An 18597-nucleotide genomic window follows, 5' to 3' on the forward strand; every position below is an offset into this window, starting at 1 on the left:
AATATTTTACATTCAGTAGCCTAATTAAATCCATCTGTAGCCTAGCCATCTGTCATTAATGTTAATCAAACAACTACAGATTTTAATGAATATAAATAAACCTACTGTATCTGGAGAGAAGAAGAAGAAAAAAAAAAAAAAAAAAAAAATATATATATATATATATATATATATATATATATATATATATTATATATATTATATATATATATATATATATATAATTTAATGCCAAAGTCAACTATAATTATATAAAATGTAATTTCCAAACAGCAAAATTGTGGCCAGTAAAAATGCTGAGTGGCTAGTAACTTTTGAGCAAAAAAGTTATATACATACAGGCATTCAGCATATTGTATTATACGGTGTGAATATAATACCACTTTCGAAATACATTGCAAAACTGAAGAAGAACAGAAAATTCCAACTGACTGCTGCATTTTGAAAATGAGTTTCTTTCCTAAGAGACATGCTTCTCAATTACCCGTGCCCTCTGCAGAAGCCTTTATTATTCTATCCCTTTGAAAGCATGGAATGCCCAGGAAATGTCTTGGCCTCAAGCTGTCTTGTCACTATTTTCCAATCCATCTATTCCAGAGCCCGGCGAAAACCCTGCAACGCTGCTGATTGGAGGCTCAGATAATATTATAATCACAGCCCTAAATGGATCCCGTCTACAAACCCTCAAACAACTGGACTCAAATGGGACTCATGGTTTGGATTTCAACCACAAAGAGGAATCAGTATGCTGGGTCACATCATCGGAGTCCTCCGGACAACTCCGGTGTGCCAGGATGAGGAAAGCAAGTGGCTTCACTAAAGAACAGGAAGTAAAAACGATCCAGAATCTACACGGTATGGTTCAGAATCTCACCGCATGATTGTATGTTATACACTGAGTTTATGGTGCAACAAAACTGATGCATTCAGTTCAAACCAAGATAGGTGCCACAATTGATGGTTGTGTGCAATTCAAAATGTGCTTAGCCCGTTGAATTATAATTCAATACAGGATGCAGAACTAGATTTCCAATTGAAGGACAGAGAATTAAGATGTAATGCAATTCATAGAAATATGTAGAGTAGATTTTAATAAGGTATTTTTCATTTTAAAAAAATCTCTTTTTATGATACACACAAAATATGGGGTAAATTTAATTATTTTAAAATGCTCCCAATAGATTTAATTTGTAAGAAATGCATTTCAATAAATTTAATACTGTGTATCCACTTCAATTTTATAACAAAAATTCATAGAATGCTCTAATTTATCCCAAAATAATGTGAAGAAATCAGTATTGAACTTATTTTGGAGAAATACTGTATATCTATGATGTTAAAATTAATTATTAATGAATTACAATTTAGAAAACGTCTAATCGCTCTAATTCTAAAATGCTTTCCCTGTAAAGGACTTATTTCGGAATTTTGCTCAGTCTTGGTACACTGAGTTTTATGAAAAGAACTAATGGGAAGTTATAAATATAAAAGTTAAATTGTCCTTTTCTCATGAGACCTCATGTTCTTCTAATTTTGAACAAAACTTTTAGTGTAATACTGAGTTCTGCTTGACTACTCATTTATGAAAGCTGTATGGATGCTAACAGAGCCCATCATTTATTTATCTCTACGTGAAGTGCTTTATGCACATTTGTGTATTACTTTCTGCAGTATGTATCCATTAAAATTCCTTAAAAGATTCAAATTGGAAATTATTTATTACTCATTTAGTAATTAGTCTGTTAGTTATTGGTCTTGAATCAGAGAATAAGAACATGTTCTCATTTGGGGATATTGATCCAAATAATAGCCTCTAAACCAAGAATTTCTTTGTGACTTAATTTCGTCATGAGCTGAAATGAGCATTTCAGTTCATTCATTTCATTCATTCATTTCAGTAATAGCATATTTCAAGTCTAATGCAGTGCATTAAGAGCATCTAATGGACCCCAAGTTTATGATGTTGAAAAAAATAAACAACTCATACTAATATGACTTACTTTATGAGGCACTTTTTGTTTTGTTCAAAGTTCAATAGACCATTTGGGAGCAGACATCACGGTCACGTACATTTTCTTGGATCAACATCTTTGTTGATCCTGGAACAACTTACATAAAGTTTACAGTTTATGTCAAGTTTAGGCTTACAGTTACGTGCTTCTGCATCAGTGTTATTCACCTATCATTTCCCTCTGATAGCTTATGGGTAAGGTTAGGGTTATGGGTTGGGATAGGGCGAGGATTACATTTTTGGACAGGAATGTTTTTCCAGTATCAACAAAATAGGTCTGACTTGGCTAAGTTATGGTGACCCAGAGTTCACAGTTACGTTCCTGCAAATATGTGCGCATTGGGGTGGCAGAAGTGGAAACAAGTGGAGGGAAAAAGATGAAATCCATGGAATAAAAGAAGCAATAGGTCCTATTTTAATGATCTGAACACATGGTCTAAAGCGCACAGCGCGAGTGTACTTAGGATTTATGTCCGAATCCACTTTGGCTAGTTTAACGACGGGGAAAATAGTCCAAAAGGGTTTTACTTATTCTCTTAATGAGTAATGGGTGTGTTTTAAGCATAATGTGCAATAAACCAATCAAAGACTCATCTCCCATTCCTTTCAAAAGCCAGTTGCACTCGCAGCATGGTGGATTCGCTATTTACTTGGCGACATTTGTGAGCAGAAAAATGTAACACTTCTTCAGAGAGGCATTCTTTAAATAACAAAAAAAAAAGACTGCAGACCAGGTTTTTGTTGGTCTATGGCGCAGTCAATTTCAGTTGCCTCAAAATAGCAACGTGCCAACAATGCACCTGAACACACTTTGTTTTAAGACCAGCATGCCCATGCTAATTAAACGCATTTGCTATTTAAACAACGTGGCACAGGATGTAAAATGTAAAAATGTGTCAGGCTAAAACTAGCAAAAAACATTTGCATCACGCCTAGCACCACATTGTGCCGGGTGTATGATATATCTTGTAGTGCCTTTGGATGTCAGAATCAGAATGCAGAAAAAGATGGTCTTCATTTTTAAAGAACACTGTGGTCAGATGCCCTTTGAAGTTAAATGCAGAAGTTTATGGTTGCAAGCCATTAAACGGACAGACTGGACTAAATTAGCATGGAAGCATGAATTTGATGTAAAAGTTAGATCTATATAATATTGACATCGGTCCATTAGGGTATAATGTATTACATTATTGTCATTTTCTGCCACCAGGTAGGCTACGCCCACAAAACGCATCATCACTATTTGCAAACACCCAATTGGTCTATGGCAGGCGTTTAAAAAATAAATAAAATAAATGCTAGTTAATCCCTATACATTCAAGCAGTTTTATCAAGCAATATTTTATAATGTACAGGTATAATATAAATAATAAAAATATGCAGACCAGAATTACATATACTGTATTCAAACTGTCACTAAAAACATTAATCAATAGAATAGCGACTGAAACCATGGAAAAGTAGAAATTATGTAATGTAGACTTTCATGAATAAGGGTTTTCATGAATATGAATAATTAGCTAGTCATGCCACAAATTCTCACTGACTAGTCAAAAATATGCCATTAGTGATATGTCACATTTATATAACTGATTCATGAGATAAAGGACAAAACATGTCCCAAACAAAAAAAGCCCTATTTATGTTAAAAAGTAAGAATGCCGACACAATAAAAAATACTTAAAAAGTTACATCTAAGGACATTCATGGCTTATTATTTTAAATAATTTATTTAGTTTTATTTTAGAAGTGCACACTATACTTGGAAACACGTCATTTAAAGTGTACAAAAAATGCACAGTTACATTAAAAGGCGGAGATCTTTAAGATATCAAGCAATACAATTAATATTGAATTATATGTTCCTTTAAAAAATGAAACTCATTTTGCAAAAAAACTGTCAGTTTTTTTTTTTTTTTTTTCATAATTCTGAATAAATCAGGCAGCGTCATGGGCAGCTTTAACTCTGAGGAGCACTTATTATTTCTGCACATTGTGGATCTCACAGTAGGACACAAAATCCTGGAAGATAGAGATTTTTTAAATATTTTAAACAAACAATTTTCAACTCTCTTAACATCAACTCTGTCATCGCAGTGTAATAGTTTGTGTAGTTGTGGGATAAATATTGCCAATATTGTTTTTAAGGCAGCTACAACTGCTCCACTCTTCAACACGTGGCTAAAGTGAACACACAATTATTTTTTTCATCAAACATTCAAACAGGTTTTATGTCTGATGGTTGACATGGGCTCTCAAAAAATCAGAATAATGTGATTTAAAACTTTTTTTTATTTTTTTTTATTTTTACATATTATCTTCGAATGCTGTTTCATGATTCTATTTACGTATACTGTGTATTTGACCCCAGTTAGATCTTTTTGTAGGTGAAGGATTTTGAAAGAAATGTATTGTTCTTTTTTTTTTTATTTATTGTGTAAAAAGTTTAAAACATCAATGGAACAACATGATATTATGTCTTAATTAAAGGAAGTGTATGTAAGAGTATGGCCAAAACTGGTACTGCAATCACTTTCAAATGACTGTAGAGCGATGTATCCCCTCTCCCCCTCCCCCCGGCTCGAGGTTGCCAGATCGGCTGCAGGATCCAGCAGGAACGTTTATAGCTGCAGCTGTGGTAACTAGAGCAGAGCTGGCAACCCGGATGCAGAAACACTACTGACTTTGTGATTGGTCGATAGGTGGAGGGTGGAGCTTCAGGCCAAAACACAACATGTCAACATCAACATCAGTTGAGGGCTGCAACAACTTTAAAATGACAATATCCTGGCCTATTGTCATTTAAAAGTTGTTGCAGGGGTTGTATACTGTTATATACTTATATACTGTTGTCAGTGATATAAGTATTTGAAATTAACATGATTTCTTAAAGGGGTACTTCAGTGCTGGGAAGATGAATCTGTATTTAAACTGGGTCATCAATGCAGTAGAAATGTGAAATTATTTTTGAATTTGGTGTCTTCTAGACTGAGAAAAGACAGAAAATGTATTTTTGTCCCATGGGGATGAAAGACTACAATTCCCAGAATGCTTCGCTGCCCTGTGAGGCCATTCCCAACGCCAACAACTTCATTACTGTGACTGAGTTAGAGACACTACAATTAAAAACTGAACGTGTCTGTTCAATATAATGAGTGAGTCACCGCGCGAGTCTCACAGCACTGAGCACTAACTGCAGGAGTGATGAGAGCTGAGGTAATCGCGACTACATTCGCGGCATACATTCACAACGCGAGTTCAGTCTGGCGCGTTTCAGTTCATGCCTTTGCAAGCTTAACTTTCATAGAAATGAATTTGAGAAGTTAAAAGACTTACATTGCTCACCATAGCTCCGTTTAAATGATCCTGTCTGCAAGCTGAGCTCTCCCTGCAAGCTGAGTGTAATCTCCCATCCCCCAATGCCGGATTCAAAACATGCGGAAATGGCTCCCTCTGCTGGCTGTAGTCTTTAGCCTCTGGGCAAACATTCCTCCTATGATGCAAAAATCGTCATTTTGCATCATAGGAGGAATTTTTCCAGAAATAAAATGCATAAATCTCTCGTCTCAGGGAGATATGAGAGGGGAAAGCACAATAATTTGAATATTCTTCAGGGTTTCTACTGATACAAAGCCATATGCTAATCGCTGAAGTAACCCTTTAATGTCTAGTGACATATTAGGGCCATTTTATGATTCATTGAAATACATTTCTTACATACAGTTCCTTTAACTAAGAACATTGGTGATATGTGTTTAATATTAAAAGGAGGGAGTTTAAGAAATTTAGAGACTGAGTTGTTGATTATAGTATAAAAACAAACAAAAAATAAAAAGAGCATGTATTTTATGATTTAAATCCTTTACTGAAAACCACTATTTTATAACTGAAGATTTTACATGTTTTTTGGATAGATTAAATTAAATTTGCATGTTTTTTAGTGTCTTTGACACTTATGGGCTTTTTAGAAATAAGTATTTTTCTGAGACCTTTGTCTAGAAAAATACAAATGGTTAATAATGTAGTGTTAGTTTTTATTTGTTAACATCTAAAACATGTTTTGTCCCTTATCTCAAGAATCAGTGATATATTAGCTTACTAACTGACATGTTTTCCTTTGTTCCAGACGTTGATCAATTAGCTTTGGACTGGCTCACAGGAAACCTTTACTTCGTGGATCAAGCAAGCGACAGGATATTTGTTTGCAACCAATATGGAGATACCTGTGTTACAGTCATAGACCTCGACCTGTTGAACCCGAAAGCAATCACTCTGGATCCTCTAATGGGGTGAGTTGACTTTAGATGATCTAAATCATCTGACATGTATCACAATATTTCAGGGAAATCATTTCCCTGAATGTTTCTTGGCTGTACTGTTGCCAGACCTAAATATTTACTCTTCCTTTTGTCAATGTCTGGCTGCATGATTGTGCTAAGACTCCCGCAGTCAGGAGTGTCATTAGTATTCCACGATTTATCCAGCATCCCACAGTCTCGAACACCCTTGCAGAAATCTGCTTTACATGAGTTTTGATTTGCTTTGACATCACAAAGCCACAGTTGAAACAAGGGGGTTGCGGGTCCCCTCACGTCAGCATGGTGATTGTGGAAATGTTTCGGGAGGAATGAGTAAAGGAACACAAAGAGTCCTCAAAGGAGAGAAGGGCAGCATGATTATTCTAGTTATTAGCTGCTAAAAGGAGCGCCGTGGTAATATTCCCGGCAAGCTTAGAATAGGAATTCAGGGGAGAGTTTGTCCCATTTATTCATGAGAGTGCAAGGACAGGCAGAGCATTCTGTTCTGGGTTTTTTTAATGAGACGCCTTGTGCCCAGTGAACCTAAATTGCAGCGCCGGTGTTCAGTAAGACTGAGCCCAGGCCATCAATTTTAGTTCCGATCTTCGGTGTGTGGTTGTCATCCTTTTGTTTCCGTGCTGTGACTGACAAAAACGGAATCCTGACTACCCTGAATGAAGGCGTGTTTAAAAGAAATGACAGCCATTTATCTCTCGGAATCTAAATGCTGTGTTCTTTCACAGAGGAAGACAATTTTTTTAGTTGCGGCACTTTATTGTTTTTACGTTTTAGTGCTAAAGTGTTTTATTGCAGGCTCTATAATGCAGAGAAGGTCTGTAGGAATAAAATCCATTGTACAACTAAAAAGATCCAGACTCATGTTTGTTCACAAAAAGAAAGAAATGTAATGTAATGTAATGTTTTGGCCATGTTTGTGGTGTTACCTGATTTGCATAACTTCTTGTGTCTGATGTGTTAAAGTTAAATAACTAATTCAAAGACACATTATATTATATAAAATATTTTTTAATCAATAAATAAACATATATGCATTACTGTTCCAAAGGCTTTATACAAGTATTATTTTTAAGTCTCTTCGGCCGTGTGTCCACCAAAATGTTTTTAGGCAGCTGAAACTATAGGCGCTCTGCTGAAAATGCCTTGCTGTGAGTGCATGAGGGTGGTTTGGCAGCAGCAGCACAGCATTTTTTTTTTCATTTGTGACACTGCTTGCTATGATACGGAATATCTGCGAAAGTTTTACTAGTATCTCATTTCACAGATTATTGGGTTCTATAATGTTTTTAAATGCAGATACAATGTAAAGTATTTGCTCTGGCTCTTGTTTTAAATAATTTTCTTCCGATATTATGCTTGTTGTTGCCATCTGCTGACGTTGTACAAGCAGAATGTGGAGGTCGGTCAGTGTTGTATTTGTCCTGCCCCTCCTTCAATGTGATTGGACGGCTACAAGCAGAATGTGGCGTCGGTCTGTGTTGTATTTGTCCCTCCTCTCCTCCAATGTGATTGGACGGCTACAAGCAGAATGTGGCGTCGGTCGGTGTTGTATTTGTCCCGCCCCTCCTCCAATGCGATTGGACAGCTACAAGCAGAATGTGGCGGTTGGTAGGTGTTGTATTTGTCCCGCCCCTCCTCCAATGTGATTGGACAGCTACAAGCAGAATGTGGCGTTTGGTTGGTGTTGTATTTGTCCCGCCCATCCTCCAATGTGATTGGACAGCTACAAGCAGAATGTGGCGTCGGTCGGTGTTGTATTTGTCCCGCCCCTCCTCCAATGCGATTGGACAGCTACAAGCAGAATGTGGCGGTTGGTCGGTGTTGTATTTGTCCCTCCCCTCCTCCAATGTGATTGAACAGCTACAAGCAGAATGTGGCGGTTGGTTGGTGTTGTATTTGTCCCACCCCTCCTCCAATGTGATTGAACAGCTACACGCAGAATGTGGCGGTTGGTCGGTGTTGTATTTGTCCCGCCCATCCTCCAATGTGATTAAACACGTATACAAGCAGAATGTGGCGGTTGGTCAGTGTTGTATTTGTCCCGCCCCTCCTCCAATGTGATTGGACGGCTACAAGCAGAATGTGGCGTTTGGTCGGTGTTGTATCTGTCCCGCCCCTCCTCCAATGTGATTGGACAGCTACAAGCGGAATGTGGCGGTTGGTTGGTGTTGTATTTGTCCCTCCTCTCCTCCAATGTGATTGGACGGCTACAAGCAGAATGTGGCGGTTGGTTGGTGTTGTATTTGTCCCTCCTCTCCTCCAATGTGATTGGACGGCTACAAGCAGAATGTGGCGGTTGGTCGGTGTTGTATTGGTCCCGCCCCTCCTCCAATGTGATTGGACAGCTACAAACAGAATGTGGCGGTTGGTTGGTGTTGTATTAGTCCCTCCTCTCCTCCAATGTGATTGGACGGCTACAAGCAGAATGTGGCGGTTGGTCGGTGTTGTATTTGTCCCGCCCCTCCTCCAATGTGATTGGACAGCTAAAATCAGAGTGTGGCAGTTGTTTGGTGTTGTATTTGTCCCTCCTCTCCTCCAATGTGATTGGACGGCTACAAGCAGAATGTGGCGGATGGTCGGTGTTGTATTTGTCCCGCTCCTCCTCCAATGTCATTGGACAGCTACAAACAGAATGTGGCGGTTGGTTGGTGTTGTATTTGTCCCGCCCCTCCTCCAATGTGATTGGACAGCTACAAGCAGAATGTGGCGGTTGGTCTGTGTTGTATTTGTCGCGCCCCTCCTCCACTGTGATTGTTCGGTTGGGTAAAAAAGTGACAGTGATGAGTGCTGCATTTTACTCAAATTGAACATTATTCAACTATAAAAAAAATGTGTCACTCCCATTGAAAACAGTTGGATACGCCAACCAGCCACGTAATAAAAGGAGGGGGGAGCAATCGAACACTGTTTCTGTCTAGGAAACCGAAGCAAGTGTGAAAGCCGCCTTAAAGCTGCCTTTCCACTGCACACGACAAATGCATCCGTTGGACCTGAAGTCATTCTTAGATAGTAGTACAGGAGCTGCGTGGAGTTCCGTTCATATGCGCATATGGACATTTCAGCTACAATTTGAGCTTCTAAAGCTAGACCGTATGCGGCCGGCCGACCAGATGTGATGTATTATAATCGAAACTATGAGCGCAAAGTTAGAATTACCAATATTTTAACACTTTGACATTATTCTGCAAACATTATTTCTGTAAAATTGCAGTTACTAATAATTATGGCTGAAATTATTAATTTATAATTATTTAATCAGTATTTATGTTGATTAGACCTATAACATTTACTGTGTTTTTATTTTAGATTTATTGAAGGTAATTTGTTTGTGTGGATGTATCCATAATTTGCATTCGGGTCTGTGCGACATGTTTAAATCCTGGTACAAATTGTGTTTTTGCTCTATACTGCAAATGTTGCCCTTCATGATAACTGTGAGGGGGGGGGGGTAAACTCCTTCGTTTACATTATATAAAGCCTTACATTTCTACATAATTAAGGGCGTGGCCACTTTGATTGACAGGTGGATAGCCACTTATCCGCTGTCTGTTAGTCGTCACGTCACCTCAGCTCCAGCCATCTCCCGCCCATAGACAGTAAAAGAAATGAACGGAGCGATCCCATTGCCTTCTACGGCGTTAAGTGATGTCAGTATAGGGGCACTCACTTCCTGATGGCTGGGCGAACTGCGCAGGCTCAGACTGAGCTTGACGACGTAGATGTGACGTGAGCCTCCTGTCTGACAGCTGTAGGTCTTCTAGTAGATGTGGAAAGTGAAAGCTGAATCACGTTGTTTAAATATTTTCTCCCATTGCTTTTGGCTGAGACAGCTTTTGGCTTTTGGCTTTTGGCTTTTGCTTTTGGCTTTTGGCTTCCCCCTTGACTTTATCAGACTTTATGTCTCCACGTCCCCCCGACTGTCTCATAGACAGTAAAAGATTGTCGCGAGAGTCTCCTCAGGTCTATACGGTAATTTCTCAACTGTGCGACAGAGTCGCGTTGGTTATGACGCAATAGTAAGCCTATTTTTACAAAAACAGCTTCTACGGGGCGATAGTGTAAGATACAAGGTAACGGAGCCTTTTATGCATTGTCGTGTTTCTTTAGAAATAAACAATGGACAAATGGAGTCTTTAAACGCCTCAGATGTAAAGTTATTCACTGTCAAAGTGACTCAAAAATGAATGGGAGTCAAGGGGATGCTAACAGCAGGTGATGGCTTGGTTAGCAATGGCAGCCCCTAGGGGTGGAACGCTTTCCGAGCGCTAGATTACCCCCTTGGTCCCGCCTCTTTGCCCATTTTCTGTTATCCGGGAGTGAAACGGTCAGCTCGTATCTACTTTTCGCTTCAAAACTGCTCTGCAGAATCCTATGGGTAACGTCACGAACACTACGTCCATATTTTTTACAGGCTATGGTTCGCATATGTTTTCTTCAGTTGCAGTGTGTCAAGCTCTCTCGGCCACGTACTCACGGGACAGTAAAGTGTCCATTGAATTCGCAAAAGAACAGCATTTGTTTGAAATATTTTGTAATATTATAGAATATTATCTTTCCTGAGTAAAGATATTCCTTTCTTAACATTTTAAAACATTTGTTTCAGTCTTTTTTATGAGTTACAACCTTGCATCAAAAACATTGACACTTGGCAAGATATAGCATTGCCTTGTTTTTCTAGCGTTGTTCCACTGTGTGAAGATCTCTGTGTGTAGTACATATGCTGTAGGATACAGCTTTAGAAACATATGCTTCTGGTTTTAAGCATTTCTCTTGGGTTCCCATATGTTTTTGAAAGATCCCCTTGTTCACCTCGCAGTGCCGACCCTAAGCAGAAAATCCGGTTTAGGAAAAATCTTGAAGTTGGCCCTTTTTACCCTTATCAAACAAGCTCAACACTGTTCCTCCTCCATTGACTGTGAATGTGCCTTTTTGTGTCCTTTTATGGTCCATGATGAGCATGTAATTGTACCAACTTAAACGCTTTTGGTGAGTTTACATGAACATAACCCACGGGAATGGCTCTCTCACATGTATACATGCCCTTCAGTGCATCCAGCTAGTTTCCTCCCGGGATTGTGTGAGAGGAGCACAGCGGTTAAACCTCCAGGCTTCAGCAAAGTGCAGTTTACTACATTACATATCTGTTCTGCTTTTTTCTGGTCCTCCTCCTGTAATTGGCGAGATGATGTTGGAACTGCTTGTGTGTGTGAGGGAGGCTGTGGAAACACAGGAGGTCTGTCAGCCTGGAGCGGTGGAGTGAAAACAAAAGAAATTGGGGCGGTTTGCGATAGTGGCTCAGCATGAGGCGCAGTAGTTATGGAAAGAGTTCACAAAAAGCTAAGTGCTTAGTTTGTGGTTTTGATATATTTTTCGTTTCCTTTTTCTTCTTCATTTTCTCGCCTACTTTCCTGAAGGAGCCTCCGTCCTCTTCTATGCATCTGGAGAGGCTTTATGTAAAATGTAGCTTTCTAATTTGAAACAAAATTCCCAGAGAGGGAATAAGGCTGAACTTGGTTTAACCTCAGTTTTCAAAGTCTAGCTTAAATTCCCCAAATCAATTTGAAAAAGCAGGGTGAGAGTGTTTTTTTTTTTTTTTCGACCATAGTCAGTGGAGAGTGTGAAACTTGAATTTGATTCAGAGCAAAATGAAAACAGAGCTGAGTGCTAATCTTTATACATCCACTATCCCAACCCTCTTGTTTTGGTAATCTGTCTTGCTGAAAGAAAAGGGAGGCATTTTCTGCTCAGTATTCTCTACAGTAATGAAATTCCCCTGCGGTCCGGTGTTTGGGTTGGACCATTGTGTCACCTTGCAGTGATTACTTAAAGTCAGGGTCTAAAGGTCTTAAACAGCAGATGAGATGTATGACTGGGTCAGATTGGTTCCCATTGTGTTATGTGGTTTGTCTGGGCTTATTGAGTTTGTTATCAAAACCACCACAGAAATAAATAAAAGTATTGTTGATTTATCATTATCTGCTCATTGTTATGTAGTATTACAATGGAACTATTCCATTCAATGGAAGAATATCTTCTGCATCCATGTCTCATATGTGTGTATTATTATAATCAGATGTAGGAAGTATTATACACAGTACAGTGAACAATGGGGGGACATATTAGTTTGCTTCAAATGCACAAACTGAATCCTAGCATACAGCAATTTACAGTTATGGATTTGTTTTAAATTAAGCTTACTAGTGGTCCTCTCATTACCATACTGTTTGTACCATTTTGCTTGTGGGAGATATTTTAGACCTGATTAACTTCAATGTTAATTATTTATGATTATGGTTATGATTTTTATTATAATAATGCTAAGATTCTGGTTGGATGAGGATGATATATTCTGTAAACGCAGTAAGATACATTTCTTGGCAACAATGTCTGTAATGATCCTAATTAACTACTGGTACTTAGCAGGATATTTTATTCCGATAATTAATAAGAGTAGCTATTCATAAAAACAACTTTTCTATAAACTATATGACACATGACATCTCTAGGCTTATTAATTTGCTGAATACAAACACTAAAAATAATTCTGAATTTACAGATAAAATTGAATTAAAAGTTTAATTAAATATATAGCATATTTCCAGTAAATGTATGCTATACAGATTGAAGCCTATGATAATTGATTGCTGTGTGAGTGCTTTTCATCCATATAATGCAGCAGGAGGAAGATACTGAACTTGCAGATACCCTATCAGCTTTATTCTTCATGTCTTTTATTTTGGTGTTATATTTGACATTAAGAAATCTGATTCAGCAGCGCTTCAGCATCCTCCTGCTGACAGTAATGGTTCTCTATAGACTGACCTTAGCAGAAGTTAAAAGGCCATTACACGGATAATACATATGCTCATTTGGAGGAGTTATATAGTCTTATATATTATTATATATTATATTATTGTAGCAAATTAACCCAAAAGGAAATATGAATAATACATCATAACTAGTTATCATTAAAGGGGGGGGGGGGGGGGGGGGGGGGGTGAAACACTCAGTTTCAGTCAATCTCATGTAAATCTTGAGTACCTATAGAGTAGTATTGCATCCTTCATATCTCCGAAAACTCTTTAGTTTTATTATATTTATAAAAGAAATATAGGCTGTACCGAGTCTTTCCGGAAAAAAACGAGCGCCTGGAGGCGTATCGTGTGGGCAGAGCTAAAGAATGACGAGCACACCCAAAGCGGTGATGTCCTCAAGCGTGGAGAAACCCTTGCAGTGATTACTTAAAGTCAGGGTCTATACGGCCCATACAAGGACCTTCCGTTCTATTAACGTCAAACCGATCCATACCGATCCAAAAAACTCTCAGAAACTTGTGAGAAACCGGAAGGAGTATTTTTGACAAAGAAAAAATCCATCAAACGTCCAACATTAGTTTTTGAAACTTTGTCTATGTTTAGGATGGGAATCCAAGTCTTTAACAGTGTAAAAACCTCAGTATGCATGAAACAGCATTTCCCCCCCCCCCCCCCCCCCCCCCCCTTTAAATGTACATATTTAGATTAGCTGTAAGAATTACCTTGATGTAGCAGAATTAATACCACAATCTAACTTATTAGTTAAGCAAAAAAAAAAAAAAAAAAAAAAAAACAGTTAATTGTTTATGAATTCTAAGAAATGTTCATTTCCGGGGTATAGAAAATAACTTTCTGTAGTGCTACTCGGAGCATGATAAAAAATATGAAATTATGAGAAACAACTTTACATGTAAGACAACTTTATTAACATGACTTTATTAACTAGACTAAACAGTTAGGCTAATCTAACATAATATTTCAAAATATTTCTACATGTTGGGCATGGAAAGAGTACTGAAGCAGAATACAAAGCAAGAAGTTTCCACATTGTTTGAAATTCAGCAGACCAACTGCCTTGAGCAAACCATCAGTTTCTTAGTTCTAACCTTGTTTAAACACGGGATGGGAGGGGATACTTAATGTATCAAATAATGAGACTAAGTTTGATTTTTGCATGTCTCGCCTATTTGAATAAAACTGCCCTGAACTTTGCTGAAGTTGTCTTGATGAGAGAGAAACAGTTTGAGTCAGAGGATCTTTGATGAATGGAAAGACAAGGACACATTCTGGCATACATTTAGGGGTCCTTAGAAGTCCTCACGGGTCCATCTTTTAGAGTGTGAGGATGAGGATAAGTGAGTGAGCTGCAGTTCAAGGGTGGTTCTATAGGACTCTACTGCATGGTTTGCTTGCTGGGTTAGGGGTATTGTGTTTTTTTTTTTTTTTTTTTTTTTTTTTTTTATATAACAAATAATTGCTGTGTATGATCTGTCTCCTATTATATTATATTATATTATATTATATTATATTATGTTGTGTTGTGTTGTGTTATATTATATTATATTATATTATATTTATTATATTATATTATATTATATTATATTATATTATATTATATTATATTATATTATATTATATTATATTATATTATATTATATTATATTATATTATATTATATTATATTATATAGTCCCTGACAAAAGTCTTGTCGCTTATCTATTTTCTAGAAATACCTGATATTAACCTGACTTTTAATTAATTCATTGGTGTTAGAAATAGCTCATATGAAAAGCTAAAACCCACCCTTATGATGTTTAATGCACTGAAATAAATAATTTTCACAGAAAAAAAATATTTATAATTTAATCAAGACGGAAAGGTCAAATGTTGGCATGACAAAAGTTTTGTCGCCTATACAGAAATTGAACAAATTTTTGTATTTACTGTAAATACAAAAATATGTCAGCAAATTAAGTTGTGGTGCTGTGAGATCCAAATTGAATGTCTTGTATGACTTCCATGAGCTTGAAGGACTGCATCCATGCGGTTTGGCAAGGATTCATACAATTTATTGATGAAGTCATCAGGAATAGCTAAGAAAGCAGTCTTGCATGCCTCCCCAGTTCATCAATATTCTTTGGTTTCGCCTTCCATGCGTCCTCTTTCATCCTATCCCACATATGCTCAATGATGTTCATGTCTGGTGACTGGGCTGGCCAATCCTGGAGCATCTTGATCTTCTTCGCCTTGAGGAACTTTGATGTGGAGATGGAAGTATGCGATGGAGCACCGTCCTGCTGCAGAATTTGGCCTCTTTTTTGGTTGGGAATATAAGAGGTAGCTAAGATTTATTGGTATTTTAGACTATTGATGTTGCCTTCCACCCTGCAGATCTCTCGCACACCCCCATACTGGATGTAACCCCAGACCATGATTTTTCTGCCACCAAACTTCACTGTTTTCTGGGTGAATCTCGGATCCATTCGGGCACCAGTGGGTCTCCTGCAATATTTGCGGCAACTGTGGTGTAATTCAACAGAAGATTCATCTGAAAAATCCACCTTCTGCCACTTTTCCTGCGTCCATCCTTTTAGCAGGCTGTGGGCCTTGGCAAATGCTACACGGTTTTTCAATTGTCTTTTATTTAGTGCTGGCTTCTGGGCACTGATTCGACCATGGAGGCCATTTCGAGACAGAATCCGACAAACTGTTCTGGTTGACACTGGGACTTCAGGTGACCAGGTCTCGTGGAGCTCTGCAGTGGAAAATGGGCTGGCCTTGGATTTTCGAGCCAACAAACGGTCCTCTCGAGCAGTTGTCTTGCGGGGTCTGCCTGACCTGGGCTTGTCAAAGATGCTTCCAGTCTCTTCAAATCTTTTTTTTATCCTCTGTACTTGACGCTGAGACTCATTGAAGGTGTCTGCCACATCAGCAGTGGATCTGGTCTTCAGCCTCTTTATAATCAAAACTTTAGTCTCAGGGTGAATCTTAGGCATGTTTGCAGAGGTCTAGTTGCAGTTGATGTGAAGGTCTAGTGTACTGGGGTTCTTTTTATACACACTTGAGACCTAATTGATCCATTATTAGTCACAGGTGAAGCTCATATGACAAGGTGACAACACTTATGTCTTTGCAAAAATTGACTCAATGGGCTTTACCAAGCTGTGAATATTAGAATACTTTTTGAAAGTTTAGTTTTTCACTGAAACATTATCACAAAAGCTGGTGGGATTAAAATGAGCCATTTCTTGTAAAATATTTCAGCGGCACTTTAGGTCAATTTGTACACAAGCGACAAGACTTTTGTCAGGGACTGTATTATATTATATTATATTATATTATATTATATTATATTATATTATATTATATTATATTATATTATATTATATTATATTAATTATATTATATTATATTATATTATATTATATTATATTATATTATATTATATTATATTATATTATATTATATTATATTATATTAATTATATTATATTATATAGGGGTGACCCTGAATAGTTGAAGATTCGATGCATCGATATCCGTAGCCGGATTCGACCACCGATCTCAAAGTCGAATCTTCGCGGGTGTTATGAAAATATAAATATATTTATATTATGTAATGTATTTCTTTATTTCTTTTAAGTGGATTGTTATCTGCTGCATTTTTAAGACATGTTATTTAAACATTGTAGCTTGCCAAATAAAAAATGTGCTTTCCAGTTTTGTGTACAATATGAATCATACAGAGTCAGTGAACAGACTGTTGGCGAACTGACGATATGCCATAGGACAGCGGACTGATGCTTACGCAGATCTGGTTTTTAATCCAAGAACATGTTTTAACATAACAAAACAATGGTGTTAATATTTAGTTTGCTTGTTTTATGTAGTATGAATTGTTCTTTTCTTTGTGGGACAATGTAGAATACATTTTTTGATTGAGGTCTGAACTGATCCAAATCTGAAGAAGAAAAAAAAAATTTGGCTTAGGAACACAGAGAAAGAAAAACACGCCACAGTGTACTGTGTTACAGGAGCCAATAATGTTTTATTGTTGGCAAGCTGAAAAGCCTTCCTGTTACAAGGTTATTACATATATTTCTATAGCATCAAAAGAAAACAAAAGATTTGAAGAGGGTCAAGAAGCAGAAGCTTTTGAGAGACATGTTTTTCATGTCTTTTTACTAATATTCTAATCAGCTAAAAGTCTGACTTTGAAACATTTAATGAGTTCTGCGACTGCAGTCCCCAAGGGACAAATGAAATGACTTACAAGGAAAGGTTGACATTGCGCTGCAAAGAATTCTGGATAACAACAGACTACGAGATGGATCTGCCATGATAAAAAGCTCCTTACGGTGAAGTTTTTAATTTCCTTTATGTTTTATGTTTGCTTCTCTGGAGCAATTAAGCACTTGGGGACCTCTGGCTGCATGTGAACTCTTTCCTTGTTAGATTCCTAATTAAATTATGTGTTTGCAGTATCAGCCACTAGGTATCTGATGTTGTTAGAACTAGAACACTCAGTCTAGCACACTTTGCATTCACTGATAGACTTTTTGTTGCTTTTTGTAGCTTGGTCATTTACCTTAATAATTCATTTGCATACAGAACGGGCAAAAGGGGAGCCTTTTTTGAGTAGGGCTACTGTTATTGAAATACTTCAAAGGAAGACGGTGTCATTTGATAAATGCATTTATGCATGTCACTAATGAGATCTTGCTTTAATTGGCAACATGTTTTCTGAGTGGAAACAAAAAGAAAGTCTTATAGGAACAACTAGTGATGAAAAATAAGGTTCTGCACATTAAATATTACAGTTCAAAATAATGGGTACTTTTAAATAAATAGGAAATAAAGTTGTTGGATGAGCTCAGTGTGTTTTTAACTATATATATATATATATATATATATATATATATATATATATATATATATATATATATATAATTATTATTATTTTATTTTTATTTTTTACGTTTTCAACTTTCTTTATTGTCCAATGTTGCTGTTTGAGAATAAAAAACTATACCATAACTATAACGATGACGACACAGTTAAATTATATTATTGGAATCACTTTCAGAACAATCCATCCTGCTTTAAAACAAGCTTGAGCATTTAAAGCAGCCGATGACATATTGTAACTGCAGCGTGTGCTTGGAATAAACAGAACGATAATGTCCGCTGGTGTGAATGCTTGATAATAGGTACATATATTTTGCATTCACCAAATCTTCCTTCAGGGTTTCCGTAGCACGCTCCCGCGCCCCATCCAAGAGGGTCTTTAGTGTGGGTGGTGGTCACCTGTAACCGAGCCATAGCTGTCAACCCTCCCGTTTTCCTCACGTGTTTTAGCTCTTTCCCCGCCGTATTCCCGTTTTAGTATTTTCCCGTGGAATATCCTGTATTTTTGCGCTCTGATTGTGTTAACACAACACTCAAATATCTATGTC

The 18597-nt window shown here is 37.4% G+C and overlaps 1 protein-coding gene across 13 annotated transcripts in view; it reads left to right on the forward strand.

The window, feature by feature from the left end:
• Positions 1-18597, forward strand: part of lrp1bb (low density lipoprotein receptor-related protein 1Bb) — a 442399-nt gene that overhangs the window by 219097 nt on the left and 204705 nt on the right. For all 13 annotated transcript variants that reach the window (XM_067444216.1, XM_067444217.1, XM_067444225.1 and 10 more), the window contains 2 exons: positions 598-855; positions 6138-6300. In XM_067444216.1, the coding sequence (XP_067300317.1) occupies positions 598-855; positions 6138-6300 (421 nt within the window). The remainder of the gene's footprint in view (positions 1-597; positions 856-6137; positions 6301-18597) is intronic.

Source organism: Pseudorasbora parva, chromosome 5 (genome assembly GCF_024679245.1).
Source record: "Pseudorasbora parva isolate DD20220531a chromosome 5, ASM2467924v1, whole genome shotgun sequence".
NCBI classification, from domain to species: Eukaryota; Metazoa; Chordata; class Actinopteri; order Cypriniformes; family Gobionidae; genus Pseudorasbora; species Pseudorasbora parva.